The sequence below is a fragment of the Salvia splendens genome, chromosome 18 (genome assembly GCF_004379255.2).
Source record: "Salvia splendens isolate huo1 chromosome 18, SspV2, whole genome shotgun sequence".
Taxonomy (NCBI): Eukaryota; Viridiplantae; Streptophyta; class Magnoliopsida; order Lamiales; family Lamiaceae; genus Salvia; species Salvia splendens.
The window spans coordinates 3,683,773-3,700,684 of NC_056049.1; the positions used below are offsets into that span (position 1 = coordinate 3,683,773).

Genomic DNA, 16,912 nt, shown 5'->3' on the forward strand with positions numbered 1-16,912 from the left:
CACTTCCAACTAGATATATATAATATGGAAACTCTCCAAATATAACAACACACTATTAATTTGTATAGAAAATTTCTGCATATTCCATGTATAAAAAAATACAATATATACACGCATATAATATTTCTATATACAAGAGTGATTCATCATTCTATGTATTTAAATATTTAATCTTCTTCCATAATTATTACTCCGTAAAATTATCTTACACGTAAAATGTAGAAAAATAATCACACCACCCATTTAAAGATATTAGGAGATTACCTTTTTTTCTCTTTATATATACAAAAAAATCTAAACACATAAAAAATGTAATTATAATTTTAATTTTGTTAATATTGAATATTATTATAAAATTTAATTACAATATGAATGATTATATAGTGTATAAATTTTAGTAACCATATGAATAACACTAATATATTACTAGCATAAAAATTAAATTACTTATATAGTAGAATTATTAATATAGTTATTTAATTTATACGCATAATTACTTATATTGTTAATTTAAATTATAATATTCAATGCGAACAAAAGTTAAAGTTATAAGTAATTACACTTTATATTTGTCTAGATTTTTTTTGTATATATAGATAACGTGATATTATTCTGCATTTACATGTAAGATGACTTTGATAATAGTTGTGAAAAAAGATTTAATATATAAATATATAGAAAAATTAAACAATTTTGTATATAGATATATTATTGCTTGTATATATGTATTTATTAAATATGGAATATGGTGAAACTTTCTATATAATTTAAGTATATGGTGTTACATTTAGATTATTTATATATCTAGCTGGAAGTATGCTTTATATTTTTTCACTTGTTAAACATTTATTGGAAGGACATACCAAATAGGATTGCCACCTTGGTATTCCTTGAATTTTGGAATTTTTTCTCCTCTCTCAGCTCAATTAGTTACAGTCACACTGTATGTTAAAATTCATAAAATCATACTCATATAAGTATATATACATACGTCCCTTCCCTTCCACTTTGCATTTGTTTTCTACCCTCCTTTCCCTCCCATTTCTCAAGAAAGGAAGTAAAACCGCAACTCCATTTTCCCCCATATTCCAAAAACACACAATTAAGCAAATACTCTTTCACCATGAGAGGAGCCCACGGCGGCGCGTGCTCTCTCCTCGCTGCCCTCTCACTCCTCCTCGCCCTACATTCCGCCAACGCCGACAATCCCTACCGGTACTACACCTGGAAAATCACCTACGGCGACATTTACCCCCTCGGCGTCAAACAACAGGTCCCTCTCTCTCTCTCTCTCTTCTTCTTCTTCTTCTTCTTCCCCCGCTCTCACCTCTCTTGGATTTTTCTTGAAGAATGTGTGTGTTGTTGTTGCAGGGGATTCTGATAAACGGTCAGTTCCCTGGGCCCACGATCGACTGCGTCACCAACGACAACTTGATTATCAGCGTCTACAACTACCTCAACGAGCCATTCCTCCTTTCATGGTAGCTGCATTCTTCATTCCTTCCTCTTCACCAATTGCGAGCTTCTCTTTGATTATTGTGGCATTAAATGCAGTCCCATTTCCCAAATCTTGGCGCTAGGCCTCCTAGTTGCTTAATTGCTTGTGGATTTGGGATTAAAGGAGCTGTCTTTGGCCTAGATTTTGGGTTTGGGCTATGAATCATACACTTTTGATAGGTTAAAACTTAAGAGAGTTATCATTTCTTGGGTTATGAAAGATTATCTAGATTAATGGAGTTTCTCTGTTGTTGGTACTTGTTTGTGATTAGCACTCTCTTTTGGAGCGAAGGCTCAATGGGTTTTTTTGGCTGAAGAAAAATAATTAGGCCCTTGTCGCCACTTCCCACGTGCTAGATCTATGGATCTCTGACATTTATGACATCTCTTATTATTAGCTGTTTGTATATAAATAAATATTTGTATGTGAATGAATATGTATCCACTAGACACAAGTGCAAGTGGTATGCTGTGTAGGGCCAATGTACTAATATCTGTTTCTTGATCCATTCTTGGAATAATGGACCCTCAAATTAATGTAGTGTATTTTTGGGCTAACTTAACCATGGTGCAATGGACTTATGTTTCTTGGTTATAGGAATGTAATGTCACTGTTGCAATGTATTGTACCTGTCCCTTACAGATCATCTATGAATTAATAAGTAGTTGAATGAGTTTGGTGAGCAAAATGTTTATCTTTGATAGAAAGGGCTTTATTTTGAGTAACTGAGCAGCTCTTGTGTATATCCTGATTGATTTCGACCATCTTTGACAGGAACGGGTTGCAGCAACGAAGGAATTCCTGGCAGGATGGAGTGTCCGGAACAAACTGTCCGATCATGCCTCGTAGAAACTTCACATATGCACTACAAGCAAAGGATCAGATTGGGACTTATTTCTACTTCCCATCACTTGGACTCCATAAGGCTGCTGGAGGATACGGAAGCATCAAAGTCTACAGCCGTCCTCAAATTCCTGTACCTTTCCCCCCGCCTGCTGGAGATTACGTCGTACTTGCTGGGGATTGGTTCAAGAGAAGTCAGAGAGTAAGCCAATCTTTTGAAATTTTTTGTTGAGTGGGAGTTCATAGAATCACTGCATATTTTTCTCACAAACAGTGTTCTTGCAGCAACTGAGATATTTCGTGGATGGTGGGCATAATCTCCCCTTCCCCGATGGCCTCATTATCAACGGACGTGGTTGGAATGGATACACCTTCACCGTTGAACAAGGTTAATCGGCTTCTCAATCAACTAACTGAACTTAAAAGTAGTAGCAGCTTCATATCTCTAGCATGGCCTTTTTGTCTGAATCCGAAATTTCTTTTCTGCAGGCAAAACATACAGGTTCAGGATATCGAATGTTGGGACTGCTACATCCTTCAACTTCAGGATTCAAGGACACTTGATGAAACTGATTGAAGTAGAAGGATCTCACACAGTCCAGAACACTTACGCCTCTCTCGATGTCCATCTCGGCCAGTCTTACTCAGTCTTGGTCACAGCTAACCAGCCACCAAAGGACTATTACGTTGTGGCCTCATCTCGTTTCACTTCCAAAGTGCTCACCGCCACTGCTGTCCTCCATTACCGTAACTCTTTCACAAAAGTCTACGGTCGTCCACCTGGTGGACCTACCACCGAGGTTGAGTGGTCTCTCAACCAGGCAAGATCCATCCGGTAATGAAGCTCTTACCTTGCTGTGTAACTGTTTTAGTAAAAATGTGATCTTTTGAAAGTGAAAATCTGATGCTTGGATGTTAATGGAACAGCCGGAACCTGACAGCAAGTGGGCCGCGACCCAATCCACAGGGCTCGTACCATTATGGGCTGGTGAAGCCGGTTAGGACCATCATCCTTGCCAACTCTGCTCCGGTTATCAATGGAAAGCAAAGATATGCTGTGAATGGTGTGTCGTATATCTCCCCGGACACCCCTTTGAAGCTGGCAGACTACTTCAACATCGGAGGTGTGTATAGCACTGGAAGCATCTCCGACAGACCTAACTGGGGAAACGCCTATCTTGCCACCTCCGTCATCCAAGCAAACTACCGGGCTTATGTAGAGATCGTGTTTCAGAACTGGGAGAAGACTGTGCAGTCATGGCACATGGATGGATATTCCTTCTTTGTTGTAGGGTGAGTTTTGAATTCATCAACACTGTTAGATTTTACATATATCTCTTCCTCTAACTGTGTGAATGGAATAGAATGGACGGAGGCCAGTGGACCGAAGCAAGCAGATCGCGCTACAACTTGAGGGACACAGTCGCGCGCTGCACCACTCAGGTGAGAACTTAAACCATATGAAAAAGACTGGTTTTTGAATCTTCCATTGAACTCTAATAATCATCTGATTCAATGATAATTGCAGGTGTATCCGAGTTCTTGGACTGCCATTTACGTATCGTTGGACAACGTGGGAATGTGGAACATAAGATCCGAGGACTGGGCGAGGCAATATCTGGGGCAGCAGCTGTACCTTAAGGTGCACACCTCATCCACATCGTATAGAGATGAGCTTCCGATACCCAAAAACGCTCTACTTTGTGGGCGAGCGAAGGGGCATCGCACCAGACCTTTGTAGAAGACGCGGCACACTCATCGTCACGAGAGGGTGACTGTGCTTCCCGTAGGAGCTCAACTTGAGCTCTCAGTTTGATTCTTGACTAGTTTATCAGAATTGATTTTGTACCACATTTATTCTAATGGTATGGGAATCATCACTACTGCCTTTTCAGAATCTTGATGTGTGTTTTTCATGTTCCCAACAAATATTCACCAAATTTTACAGTGGTGCAAGAATTTGATGATGAGTAAACAAGTAAAAAGTAGATGAACAAACTGATTTTAGATGAGTTTTAGTAGCCTATATAAAGCAGTCCTCTTTCCCATCTTCTTCATCAAGAATCATACATTCAACATTCAAAACAAGGAAAAATGGCAATGAAGATTATTGTGTTCCTATTGGCCGCAGCGGCATTTGTGAGCGCCATCAACGGGAGGACCATGGCGGTTCACGAGAGTGGGGCTGACATGGAGGCGGAGCATTTCCGCCCCCACTTCAAGCCGTATCCCGGCTTCTTAGGTGGATACAGAGGCGGCGCTGGGGGCTTCCGCGGATTTGGCGGAGGATTTGGGAAAGGCGGAGTTGGCGGAGGATTTGGGAGTGGCGGAGTTGGTGGAGGGTTCGGTGGGTGGGACAGGTCGAGTGGCGGGGCAGGAAGCGGAGCTGGTGGGATTGGAAGCAGCAAGCGCGGTGGTGGCAAGAGCCACGCTGGCAGCAGTGGCGGTGATGATATTGGTGCACCTGGTGACTATTCTGACGATGGATCGTCTCCATGAATGCAAGATGATTGGGTCGTATTCCGTTTATAACATATATCTATCTTATCATTTTATAATTTGTCGAACTAATATGTAACCAAACTCGAAGCTATTCAATTATAATTATACACACATTATATTACCATGATTTCAACGGCTCAAATATTCTCAAAACTTCTAGTTGTAGTTGTGATTTTGGTTTGTGGAGAGAAATGTTCTAAGTCGAAGTGAGACAAAATACTAACCAAGTGCCACTATAAAACAAGGAGGTGAATGGTCTTTCAAAATCACGCGGCTGTGCGTCGAGCATATAATTAACTATTCTTTTGCTTTTTACTAAAGAATACTGTGTGCTTGTTGCTTATAAGCAGCATGAGCCATTTTTTGGAGGGAACTTCTTTTTTTTTTTTGGAGTCCCCTAAATGTATTGAGTCTGAAGTTTGTTACTAGGAGGCCAACTATTTTGAATAGAAATTGAAGGCCTAATAAAAAGTGTTACTTAAAGTGGGATAGAGTGAGTATTTACAGAAATACACAAACCACATAGTTTATTTTTTGGGTTAATCTTAATCATGTAAACCTTTTGTGCTCATTTTGACACTACTTAAAAATGTACACTTTCTACTAAGGACACTAATTATTTATTTATTTATTTTATTTTCGCTCTATATCAATTCATTTACATACAAGATCAAATCAAGGAGGACGAAAAAAGAAGAAGAAAATAATCAAACATGCCTCGCACATTTTACCTAACAAGAAATGATCAATTCTAATGAAACTATCCAAAAAAGGAACTCCAATACTAATGAAATGAATGGAGTACATTATTCAGATATAAATATTTTTATGGTTTATTAAAACTATATTCGTCCTTGGCCTTTCTTCTCTCAAACCACGTCTTATTGGAAGGTAAGATAGAAAAAAAAATACAAGTATAATTGGAAAATGCGAAACGTGTCTTAGGTTTGAATTTGCGGTTAGAAGAAAATGTTTTGTCCATCAGGTTGATTGCACATTCATAAAAATGAACATTCTTATAAGTACTTATTACTATCCAAAACATTTTTTTCAACAATTCATTTCCAATCGATAATTATCATTATATCGATAGCTAAAATTTTCTTTAAACACTAATACGAGCCGAATCGAAATTGAAAATTCCCATTACAGATTAACCTTATTTGTTTTGACTATTATGTAATCGATAGTCGAATAATCAAATAATCAAGTAGTCAACCTTATATAGGAGCATCCTTTGTAATAATATCCCTTTCGTCCCCTAAAAAATAGATTCATAATATAAAGTGTGGCAAAAAATAGTTAAAAGTAAAAAAGAATTGATAGAGGAACTAAAATAGCAAAAATAGATTAATTTTAGGAATGAAATAATATTTCTCAAATTAAACATGTCAATATATCTTGATTGTAAAATAGCCCAATTATGGAGCCCACACTGATAAACCCTAGTTAAGCCCTCCTTCTCCCTCAACGCTGCTTCTCTTCTTCTTCCTTCTTCGTCGCGCAGACATACAATTCACCGCCGCCGTCGACAAATTCACTAACGCACACTTTCACGGAGCTCGGGAGCGATGGCGGACGTCGTTCAGTTCAAGCTCGAGCGCATGCTCGACGAGCTAGACGACCTAGAGCGCCGCGGTTTGTTCAGCCGCCGCGAGATTGCCGAGATAGTCAAAATGCGCCGCAAATTCGAGTACCGCCTCAAGCGTCCTAGTCCCCTGAAGGAAGAATTTTTGACCTACATAGACTACGAAAAGCAGCTCGACGCCCTCCGCGCCCTCCGTAAAAAATCTCTCGAGAGGAAATCCGGCGGCGATAAATCGAAAAAGACGATCTCGGATTACGCCGGCGTTGCCAGGATTCTCCTCATTTACCGGCTCGCCACGAATCGGTTCAAGGGAGATATTGAGCTATGGTTTCAGTACCTCGAATTTTGCAGGGCGCGAGGTCACGGCAGGATGAAAAAAGTAATTTGCTGCATTTGCTTCAATTATTGGTTTTACTTAGTATTATAGAGTAGGTGTTTAGGAACCGATTTTCTATAGTTTCAATTTTATTTCTGTTTCATTTATGCATAATACCATTTGAACTGGAATGCTGAGATTTCTGCGAATTGGATATCTTATATGCGGTGTGATAGTTTCAGTAAATACTGATTTTCGATAGTTTCTATTTTATTTCTGTTACTTTTATGCATAATCCTATTTGAATTTGAATGCTGAGATTTCTGTGAATTGGATATCTTATATGAGGTGTGATTATTGTAGGCCCTAGCTCAATTAGTCAGATTTCATCCAAAAGTGCCTGGTGTGTGGATATATGCTGCGGCTTGGGAGTTCGACAACAATCTGAATGTTGCTGCTGCCCGTGCTCTAATGCAAAATGGTTTGAGGTCCTGTCCAGCTTCTGAGGATCTATGGGTGGAGTATCTTCGCATGGAACTCACGTATCTTAACAAGTTGAAAGCTCGAAAGATTGCCCTAGGTGAGGGTAAAGCTAGTGGCAAGAATAACGCTGATGAGCAACAGTGGAGAGAGGAGAACAAGGACTTGTTCATGTCTTTGGATGAGAATGTGGATAAGATATCTAGCTCTCAAGAAAAACCGGATGTGTTCAAGGAGCATGGCTTGACCCTCCTTGATACTGTCTATAGTGGTGCAATTGAAGCCTTACCAAATTCCTTCGGTCTAAGAACTCAGTTTCTGGATATACTTGAAGCAACTGAGCTGGTTAATTCAGAAGAAATGCGAACAAAGATACTCCATGACATGAAAAGGGATTTTTCAAAGGATCCTCAGTACTGGGACTGGCTTGCTAGAGTTGAAATAGCTGACACCAAAGGAGTAAATTCTGTGCAGTTAGGCAGAGCGGTTCAGGTATTAACTTTTAGCAGTATCTGAATTTGCAAAATGATGAAGCTTATGCGTGGTTGCTGGTTCTGATTCTTGATTATTGCTAGAAATGTTGAAGTATGAAATCACATATGCTTTTCTTCTGATACTCTTTTATACTCTTAGAGGGCTTTTACTTTGAGTAAATAATCCAAACTAATCCACCATTTACTTTGATGGATTGATTAATTTTAAACTTGTTTCACCATCTTATCTTCAAATACTCAGTCCTATAGTCTATATTATCAGTCTATCACTCAATTTTCAAAGTAAACACCACCCTTAATCTCCAGATGTAATCAATATTCACCTTGTACATATGCATCTTCCTAGGTTTATGAGGAGGGATTAAAGTCTATACCATCACCTATCATGGCTGAACTTTACTTAAAGTTCCTCATGGAAGCAGTGGATAGGGATGGAGAAGCTGTCATTCAATTTGACACTCATGCTCCTGCCATTGAGATTGTTTCACATATTTTGGAAGTATTCAAGAAAGCTGAGAGCCTTAACTGCATTAATGAAGATCTTGCTTGCCAACATGTTTCATATCTTTTACACTTAAGTAAATTGGTTGAAGCCAGGGTGCTTGCAGAAAAGTTCTGCCCTGGAAAGTTTCCAAATGCAGTGAATTTATGGACTTTACGACTCACCATAGAAATGAGATGTATTCAGAATAAATCTCTCTCACCGAGCAAGGCTGATCTGCTCTATATCTTTGAACTCCTGAGAAATATTCTGAAGAAACTCAGCGTTTCAGAAGCAGAGAGTTTGTGGATTATGGTATGCTGAAATATTCTAATGCTTTACTTTTTTCTTCATATACAGATTCTTTGAGAATGTTAATGCCACCATTCCTGTTACTCACCCAGAGGTCTTTTATAACATCAAATCAATTGTTTGTAGCCTTCCTAGTTCTCATACTTAATTTGGTGGACTTTCCTTACACTTGTTGCTGTAGGGGCTGAAATATTTTGCAAATCAGAGACGTCATTTTGACGATCTTGTGGAGATGTCAGTTCTATTATTGACCAAAGATGGTGGAAATGATAGTGGGTTTTCACTCTCATCAACAATTGTAAATTATATACTTCAGAGGGATGGAGTTGAACGTGCAAGAGAGATGTATAAGAGGTATTATGGTGTATTTTCTTTTCTTTTTTCAGTGTTTATGCCTGGCATGGCATATTTCATAGTATGACACTGATATTGTATCTTTGTCTCAATTGCAGATTTCTTGCATTACCACATCCTGGACTTCAATTATACAGAGATTGTATCGAACTAGAGTCCAACCTTGCATCTGCTGGTGATAAGACTGGCCTGACCAATGCCCGGAAGCTATATGAATCTGCACTTGCTACTTATGATCAAGATGCAAGCCTTTGGTGTGACTATCACTGCTTGGAGATAAAGGTAAATCCTGAGTCTCTCTTATCGCAGTACACAAACACCATATGCAGTAAATGCAAAATAAGTGTTAAATTGCTAACTTTTATCGACTTTTTCATTTGTTGAATGCACCTATTTTCTGCTATTTCGGACATGATTTTAATATAGTTCTGCTCTTAATTTACCAGATGGGAACTTCAGAAACTGCTGCAGGTGTTCATTGGCGTGCTAGAAAAACCCATAAAAATAATGCTGCCCAGCTCTTATCTACAAAATCATGACGACTTATGTATATCTTAAATCGTTAGCTTTGAGCTAGTTGTTTGCGTTTCATTTTCGATTGTTGTATTTGCAATATATAAGGAAACAAAGAGCTAAAGCTGTAATTCAATTTTGTATTCTTTTTTAGGAGGCAAGGATTTGATTAAACACAATCATTTCAGCACATTTATTCTTGTGTATCTTCACCGGGCAAGATGCATTTTCTAAGCTTGTATTATTTGTTGCTAAAATGTCTCAATAGCTACCTGTTGACATTATTATACATGAGAAACTCTCTTCACACTCTTGGCCACTGTGGACTCACAACCTGCAATAACAAGAGCTGAAGAGACTAAGGCAATATTTATATCACAGTAATCAGTTTAGGCTGATTTATTATAAGCTAGAAGTAGAACAATTCTCTAGAGATGGCAGCCTACCTCAAGTGTGCTAAATACTAGTCTCATTCTGCTGGCTACGAGCGATGGCTCTTCAGCGCAGCCCATCACTGCCATTTGCTCCAACTGAAGAGTTTTCACTGGGAGCCTTGATTCCAGTCGTATATGCACAGAAAGCACACCATTCTTAGTGATAATTAATCAGCGGAAGCTACACAAAGGGGTACATAACATATTCGAGATTGCAGAAGCGTGCGATGTCATCAACATGAAGACATAAAAAGTTGACATGATTACCACTCACCAGGCCATTCCTCTCATGTAGTAGGCATTTGCAATAATTGCACAGAAGCCTTTCCAAGAGATCAGCATTTCTTCCGACACCGGAGGACTGGATGACCATCTGACTACAGTTGGTTGTGGTGTGCAAAGAATAGTTATGAACACAATGCTCAGCCACATTATACATTCATCCACCTGAAGCAAGTGGCATTGGTCATAACACATAATGCGGGAGAAACAGGTTTTGTTGCCACCCTCGGCCATGGAAATGACAGAGTATTCAAACAAGAAAACGAATCAGCTTATGTTGATGAAAAAGTGATGAAGCTATGTAGGGACTCACTTCCTGGGAGATAATATTAGACCTTAGACCAGTATTTCCACCATAGGTTTGCATTGCCTCAATCTCAATACCGGATTCCTTCATATCAGTCAGCTCTTCCCTCAAGCCCTCGTCCGTGCATCCCAATTCGTATGCGTTAACACCAGCGCTGATGAACTCCTATGAATCATACCATCAGCATCACCTTCACTAATGAAATACGCTAACAAGGGGCCAAAAGCTAACTATAGAATATACTTTCAAGTTGTCACCTCCTCCACGCTCTACATAATTCCTGTACCGCCTCAACAAACTGATTGCTATATTACGTGACGAACGATACTCATTTTCTGGAGAAATAGAATCTTGAGAACGGCACTAGAAGTAGACAGAAACACGGTATAATAAGTCAATCACAACCAAATAGTATATCTGCTTATTCATCAAGACTAGATGCGTCTGCTTTGTTGCTGAATAATGGCAAGAAATAAATACTCACCACCAGCCACCTTCTTGAAGTGATTTGGTGGGAGAAACTGTGTAGTTTGAGTTGATTACTGAAATTTTGAGGACAAGACCAGTTCGACCGGTGAAACTTGGAATTGCAAGTATGAAACAAGGGCATTATATGTATGGATTTGGAGTTAGTAGTCTCTTGAAGCACATTCAAGTCCACAGGTGTTTGGCAAATGTTAAAGGTAACTGTCAACATAGTTGAATCAAGAGCTTCAACCTGAAACAACAAATGGAGTTTTGCTTCAACATTTTAGCTCAAGAATCACTGAATTAGGAAACAAACCAAGAAAAATCAGCATGTTTAGTGCAACTCAGTATCACAAAATCAACAAACTTGATTAAAGATATAGCCACAAAGAACCATTAAATCTTCCTATGTCCAACCTTTGCTTCCACTTATCTTCAGCATCATAACATAAAAAAACAGCATATGAAAGGAAACCACAACTCAACTAACTAGAGCTTTAATTGAATTACTTCTTGCATGTTTTAGCAGGATTATAACCCAATAAAGACTAAAAATTAACTTATGATCACATGATTGGCATCATCCCACCCAACAAAGAAGCAAAAAAAATACGAACTATGAGGAGAACTTAAAATAACCTTAAAAGGGTCTACACACTCTCATCAGCAACACAAGAAATTGACTGCTTTATCAGAAAAGGAAATTTTACTTCACAGGATCAAGTCTTAGGAGTTCAATTGTTGGTATAATAGGGAGAAAAACGAATGTGGATATATGAGAAGAATCTGAGATAATTTCGATGGGGGCCACGAATTTAGTGAATGGCTGTGGAGATTACGCAACAACGAATTATGAATCCCCAGAAATTTGAAAATCACACGCACTCGATTTTTCTGGCTGAAGGCGTTTTGGAGCTTCCAAAAACAGAGTCATCCGACGTCGTTCGGTGGAACTATCCCAGTGGTCCTTATGCTTTTGAATAATCCCATTTCAGTCCGCGAAATTTGTTATTTTTGATGAATTAGCCCTCTTTATTTGTGTCAATAATTTCAGTAGTCAGCCAGTGTCTTTCAATTGGTAGATGTTTCAGTATTACCATGGAAAGCCATGAACTGTGACAAAAGCTTGGTATAAACACCTTACCTAACACTAAAAAAGTGTGGTTGGACTATAAAAGTGAAATCCAATTAATAAAAAATGATTCCTTTTTTGGTTGGTGGATCAGATTCAATCTTTTCATAAACATAAAATAGTGGTGCAATTTACACTAGAAGCAGACAAAAGGGGGCAAGGGTAATTGAATATCTATCACCACTCACTCAAGATTGGTCTTGATCTTGCTGAGAGAGCCTCCTCCACCCACTAAATCCTTTATTTCTTTTACTCATTTTGCCCAATTTCATTCCAATAACCATTAATATACCGTAAATTAAACCATAAACGGAATATATACTTGACAAGAAAAAAGGATCATTCGTCAGTGGTTGAGGTACTGAATTTCTTTCTCTGTTGAATCTCAATGCATTATGCATTGCATTTCGCAAATGGGTTTGCTCAAGATCGTGTTTTTTTCTTCTTGCTAATTCGCATTAGTATGTCGATTTTGTTTCTTTTTCTAACACTAGGTTGGTTGGTGAGATAATCTTCATTATTACGCTAATCGGATCTGGTTCAGTTAATTCCGATTTTTCTCTGTTTTACTACATTTGATGAGATTATGTTACAAATGATTCATATTGTTTGTTTGTCGATTGTGCTATTGATGGAAATGTTGGCTTTTGCAGTTACTGTAGGTTCAATTTTCTATTAGTTGCGTTGCTTACAAGTTACAAACTGTATGATATAAAGCCTCACTGAGTTTTTAGCTTATTGCCTATGTTTTTTTCTTGATGAGTTATCGTATGAATTAGCCCTCCTTTAGTAAATTTCATCATTTTCTGCGATTAGGTGCTTATAAATATGAGGGGAGGGGGATTGTGGCAACTCGGTCAATCAGTTACCCGGCGCTTGGCTCAGTCGGATAAGAAAACAGTTGCTCGTCGATGCTTTGCATCAGAGGCGGACCTCAAGAAGACAGCTCTGTACGACTTCCATGTCGCCCATGGCGGGAAGATGGTCCCTTTTGCAGGCTGGAGCATGCCGATTCAGTACAAGGACTCGATCATGGACTCCACGCTCAACTGCAGGGAGAACGGAAGCCTCTTTGACGTTGCACATATGTGTGGTCTGAGCCTCAAAGGAAAAGACTGCATCCCCTTTCTTGAGAAGCTCGTGATTGCTGATGTCGCTGGCCTTGCACCCGGAACAGGGACTTTGACTGTATTCACTAATGAGAAAGGTGGCGCAATCGATGATTCAGTGATCACGAAGGTGACTAATGAGCACATATACTTGGTTGTGAATGCTGGATGCAGAGACAAAGATCTTGCCCATATCGAGGAACACATGAAAGCGTTCACATCGAAAGGTGGGGATGTGTCTTGGCACATCCACGATGAACGGTCTCTTTTGGCCCTCCAGGTCAGTCTTTACATTTTCTTTTCGATTTGGCAAGTATATGCGTTTATTCTTTGAGATGTTGTTCTTTTGAGCAGCGTCTCATGATAAGTCGAAGGAGCTACTCCAATAACATTAGTACATGGATTAGGTTTCTAACAAATCAGAATGATTGAAAACATTATGTCGATTTAATACTAATTATCCGGGTATTGCTGTACTGACTTGTCTAATTTTTCTGTATATCTTGGTGCAGGGCCCCCTTGCTGCCCCGGTTTTGCAGCACTTGACGAAAGAAGATTTGAGCAAACTGTACTTCGGTGAGTTCCAGGTGTTGGATATCAACGGGGCGCTCTGCTACCTCACAAGAACAGGGTACGTTGCTTTATTTGGCCCTTTTTCATAAATGTTTACTGAGTAATCAGTCTTTAAGTGATGGCTCGAACTGTTAGAATTTTTGCATAGTCGATACACAGTTCTGTGCAACAGTTGGTTAAGTTGGTAAACTCTCAGGTACACCGGTGAAGATGGTTTTGAAATATCAGTCCCGTCTGAGAATGCAGTCGATCTGGCAAAGGCCATTCTGGAGAAATCAGAAGGCAAAGTGAGGCTGACAGGGCTAGGTGCTCGGGACAGTCTTCGTCTAGAGGCTGGCTTGTGCTTGTACGGAAACGACATGGAGCAACACACAACCCCTGTTGAAGCAGGACTGACATGGGCCATAGGGAAGCGGAGAAGGGCAGAAGGCGGATTCTTGGGCGCAGAAGTGATACTGAAGCAGATCGAGCAAGGGCCATCTATCAGGAGAGTCGGGCTCTTCTCTGCTGGGCCGCCTGCCAGGAGTCACTGCGAGATTCAAGACGAGAAGGGCCAGAACATAGGCGAAGTCACGAGTGGAGGATTCAGCCCCTGTCTGAAGAAAAACATAGCCATGGGGTATGTGAAATCCGGACACCACAAGAATGGCACCAAACTGAAGATCGTCATACGAGGGAAGGTCTACGACGGATCCATCACTAAAATGCCTTTTGTTCCTACCAAGTATTACAAGTCACCTTGATTCCTACTTATTTGTTGAAAAACTGTTGCTTCTGAGGTATTTTTTTCTGGAGAACTCAAAATGCTGCAATCAACTATCAAATTTCACGTCATTTGGATTGATTTGAAGTTGTGAAAGAAATAGGTTAGCTTGGTTATGAAATGTTACCACCCAAAAATAACCTTCGACATAAAAGTTTTAGGGATCCCCAATGTTAAATAATTTCTAGTGCATCGACGATACGATTTACGGTCAATAGATGTCGCTGTCAAATGAGCTATTATCTCGCTGACGACATCCAAAATCCGAAATCCAAAATGACAGACTTTTGCCAAGCCCATTTCGTATTCAACTCAACTGATCCAGAAAGTAAAAGGAAAGGAGCTTGTAATGCGAAAAGCACATTTTATGATCATGAAAGGTCACGAAGCCCATCTCAATAATCTTGTACAGAATGTGTGAATTCCGGGGCATATTTGGTGCTCATCATTATCTTTATGCCTGCATTATACAATAATCAATAACGAACCCCAATTGGAAGACGAACACACATGCTCTTCAACATTCTGATATTGTTGTCGTTTGTGGTGGTTATGTAGTTTTGAAGGCCACAACCAACTCCAACACGATTGAATTTCTTTAAAATTCAGTGTAGTTTCATTTCCAACAACTCGCTTCCTATTAAAAATACTAGATCTCAGATATCAAGTTTAGGCCGAAAGAATAAAAATTTCATGGTTGTTTGCGAGATGCTGTTGAATTGCACAAGAAGCAAGTTAGATGGTAGGAAAATACGAACCCCACAACATGGTGAAGGAGAACGCATGCTTCTTGAAAGTGTGCATTGTTTACTAATTTGTATTCTGTATACGATTCAATTAACTTGTAGTTATAATTTGCACAGGGAGGTCCTGGTTCCACACGAAATCTAAAATCAAGAAGGAATATCCGACTGTCCAGTATACGTCGATGTTAAATGCTTCGGTTTTAATGTTTGCTGTGAATTCATTGAGAAAGGCTTATATACTTGATTTATGCAGTTCAGGCCTGTGGTGGGATGGGTGAATCATCAGTATGTGCCACTGCAGTTCCGTGTTATCCTCCAAAGCGTTGTGGGATGTGTTTCCATCAATGTTTCTTATTCTGATTTTGTTGTATGTTTTACAGGGGAATATTTCTGAATCTAAGAGCCAAATCTCTTGCACTTGCTAAACCTTGATGAGAGGAGGAAGTTATGTTGTTTGGTTTGGAATTTGTCACCTTGTTTAGCATACATAGTCTATTATTTCTGCACTGAAAAACTATAAGCTGTATTATTTGAGCCATTTTGTTTTAGAACTAATTAAAATTATTCCTATATTATGTTGAATCGATCGACTATGAAAACTGAAACTGTTTCTTTCAATTTCTACTATGTACGTAATTGTTTTTTTTTCAAAGTTGGACCTGACTTTTATTGGATAAAGAATCATTACAAATTGAAATGGTAATATTTTTTGTTTTAATATAGTATATTGTATTCAAATTATGATTTGATCAGAAGGTTGCAGAATTAGAGTAAATACTCCTCGAAAAAAATAGGATTAGACTTCATCACAAAAATATTGTCAGGATAAGAATTTTACTGTGAGTGAACTACGATCCCTGAATTATGAGTTTATCTCGCTCATAGTCTCTGGACTTTAAAAATATCGTCAGATATCCCTAGACTAAGGGCTAGACTAAGGGTTTATCTCGAAATTGATCATTTTGCCAATTTTTGATACAAAAATACCCTTTTGAGGGTTTGGGCAATTTGATCTTTTTATACTTTTAATATTTTAAATCTTATATTATTTCAGTGATGTACTAAATCTGATATTATTTCCAAATTATCATTCTTCTTCCCTTTTGTCATCCTTTACTTTGTTTCTTAATTTCAATATTAGATTTAATTTTACAAAATTAAATTTTAAATTTAGATTTTTTTTAAAATTTAAATAATTAATACTCCATCAGTCTGCCATTAGGAGTCTCATTTCTTGGCGGCATGAGTTTTAAGAAATGTTAAGAAAAATGGGTGGAAAAAAGTTAATGGAATATGGGTCTCACTTATATATATTAGTTTTAAATGAGATGTGAGTTGAATGAGTTAGTGGATGGTGAGACCCTATTATCATTTATGGTATAAGAGAACCGGGACTCCTATTCGCGGAGGGACTAAAATGGAAAAACTGGACTCCTATTCGCAGACGGAGGAAGTAATTAATAATTTTAATAATTAATAAAAATTTATTGATATTTAAAAATATAAATTTAAAATTTAATTTTATAAAATCATACTCCAATATTGAAATAAAGAAACAAAGTGAAAAGGGAATAAGAATGATAATTTTGAAATAATATCAGATTTAATACATCACTGAAATAATATCAAATTTAAAATGTTAAAAGTGTAAAAAGTCCAAATTGCCCAAACCCTCAAAAGGGTATTTTCGTATAAAAAAAATGGCAAAATGACCAAT

The 16,912-nt window shown here is 38.4% G+C and overlaps 5 protein-coding genes and 1 non-coding gene across 9 annotated transcripts; 5 read left to right on the plus strand and 1 right to left on the minus strand.

Moving 5' to 3' along the window:
- Positions 1–989: 989 nt before the first annotated feature.
- On the plus strand, positions 990–4,970 carry LOC121777985 (L-ascorbate oxidase homolog). Its single transcript, XM_042175333.1, has 8 exons — positions 990–1,273; positions 1,372–1,481; positions 2,273–2,543; positions 2,627–2,729; positions 2,831–3,176; positions 3,269–3,634; positions 3,706–3,784; positions 3,870–4,970. The coding sequence occupies exons 1-8, from the start codon at positions 1,124–1,126 to the stop codon at positions 4,080–4,082; spliced, it is 1,638 nt and encodes a 545-aa protein (XP_042031267.1). The 5' UTR covers positions 990–1,123; the 3' UTR covers positions 4,083–4,970.
- On the plus strand, positions 4,436–4,840 carry LOC121777915 (glycine-rich protein 5-like). Its single transcript, XM_042175246.1, has one exon. The coding sequence runs from the start codon at positions 4,436–4,438 to the stop codon at positions 4,838–4,840; it is 405 nt and encodes a 134-aa protein (XP_042031180.1).
- A 144-nt stretch (positions 4,971–5,114) lies between the features above and the next one.
- Positions 5,115–5,231, plus strand: LOC121778011. The gene has a single exon (XR_006045585.1). It is a non-coding gene; the product is annotated as a U5 spliceosomal RNA (small nuclear RNA).
- Positions 5,232–6,267: 1,036 nt separating this feature from the next.
- LOC121776589 (U3 small nucleolar RNA-associated protein 6 homolog) lies at positions 6,268–9,573 on the plus strand. The gene is made up of 6 exons (XM_042173785.1): positions 6,268–6,810; positions 7,111–7,719; positions 8,068–8,517; positions 8,696–8,868; positions 8,967–9,150; positions 9,315–9,573. The coding sequence occupies exons 1-6, from the start codon at positions 6,415–6,417 to the stop codon at positions 9,405–9,407; spliced, it is 1,905 nt and encodes a 634-aa protein (XP_042029719.1). The 5' UTR covers positions 6,268–6,414; the 3' UTR covers positions 9,408–9,573.
- Positions 9,502–11,899, minus strand: LOC121776591. Of its 4 annotated transcripts, none has more exons than XM_042173788.1 (7): positions 11,758–11,899; positions 10,889–11,122; positions 10,648–10,767; positions 10,411–10,569; positions 10,090–10,262; positions 9,828–9,933; positions 9,502–9,715 (listed from the first exon to the last, which is right to left on the minus strand). In XM_042173788.1, the coding sequence occupies exons 2-7, from the start codon at positions 11,099–11,101 to the stop codon at positions 9,686–9,688; spliced, it is 801 nt and encodes a 266-aa protein (XP_042029722.1). In that variant the 5' UTR covers positions 11,102–11,122; positions 11,758–11,899; the 3' UTR covers positions 9,502–9,685. The 4 variants fall into 4 exon arrangements, with proteins under 4 accessions (XP_042029722.1, XP_042029724.1, XP_042029721.1 ...); XM_042173790.1 differs by lacking the exon at positions 11,758–11,899 and adding an exon at positions 11,512–11,747 and having other exon boundaries at positions 10,892–11,122; XM_042173787.1 differs by lacking the exon at positions 11,758–11,899 and adding an exon at positions 11,512–11,747.
- Positions 11,900–12,144: 245 nt separating this feature from the next.
- Positions 12,145–14,520, plus strand: LOC121776590 (aminomethyltransferase, mitochondrial). Its single transcript, XM_042173786.1, has 4 exons — positions 12,145–12,362; positions 12,821–13,393; positions 13,626–13,744; positions 13,883–14,520. The coding sequence occupies exons 2-4, from the start codon at positions 12,833–12,835 to the stop codon at positions 14,427–14,429; spliced, it is 1,227 nt and encodes a 408-aa protein (XP_042029720.1). The 5' UTR covers positions 12,145–12,362; positions 12,821–12,832; the 3' UTR covers positions 14,430–14,520.
- Positions 14,521–16,912: the final 2,392 nt, after the last annotated feature.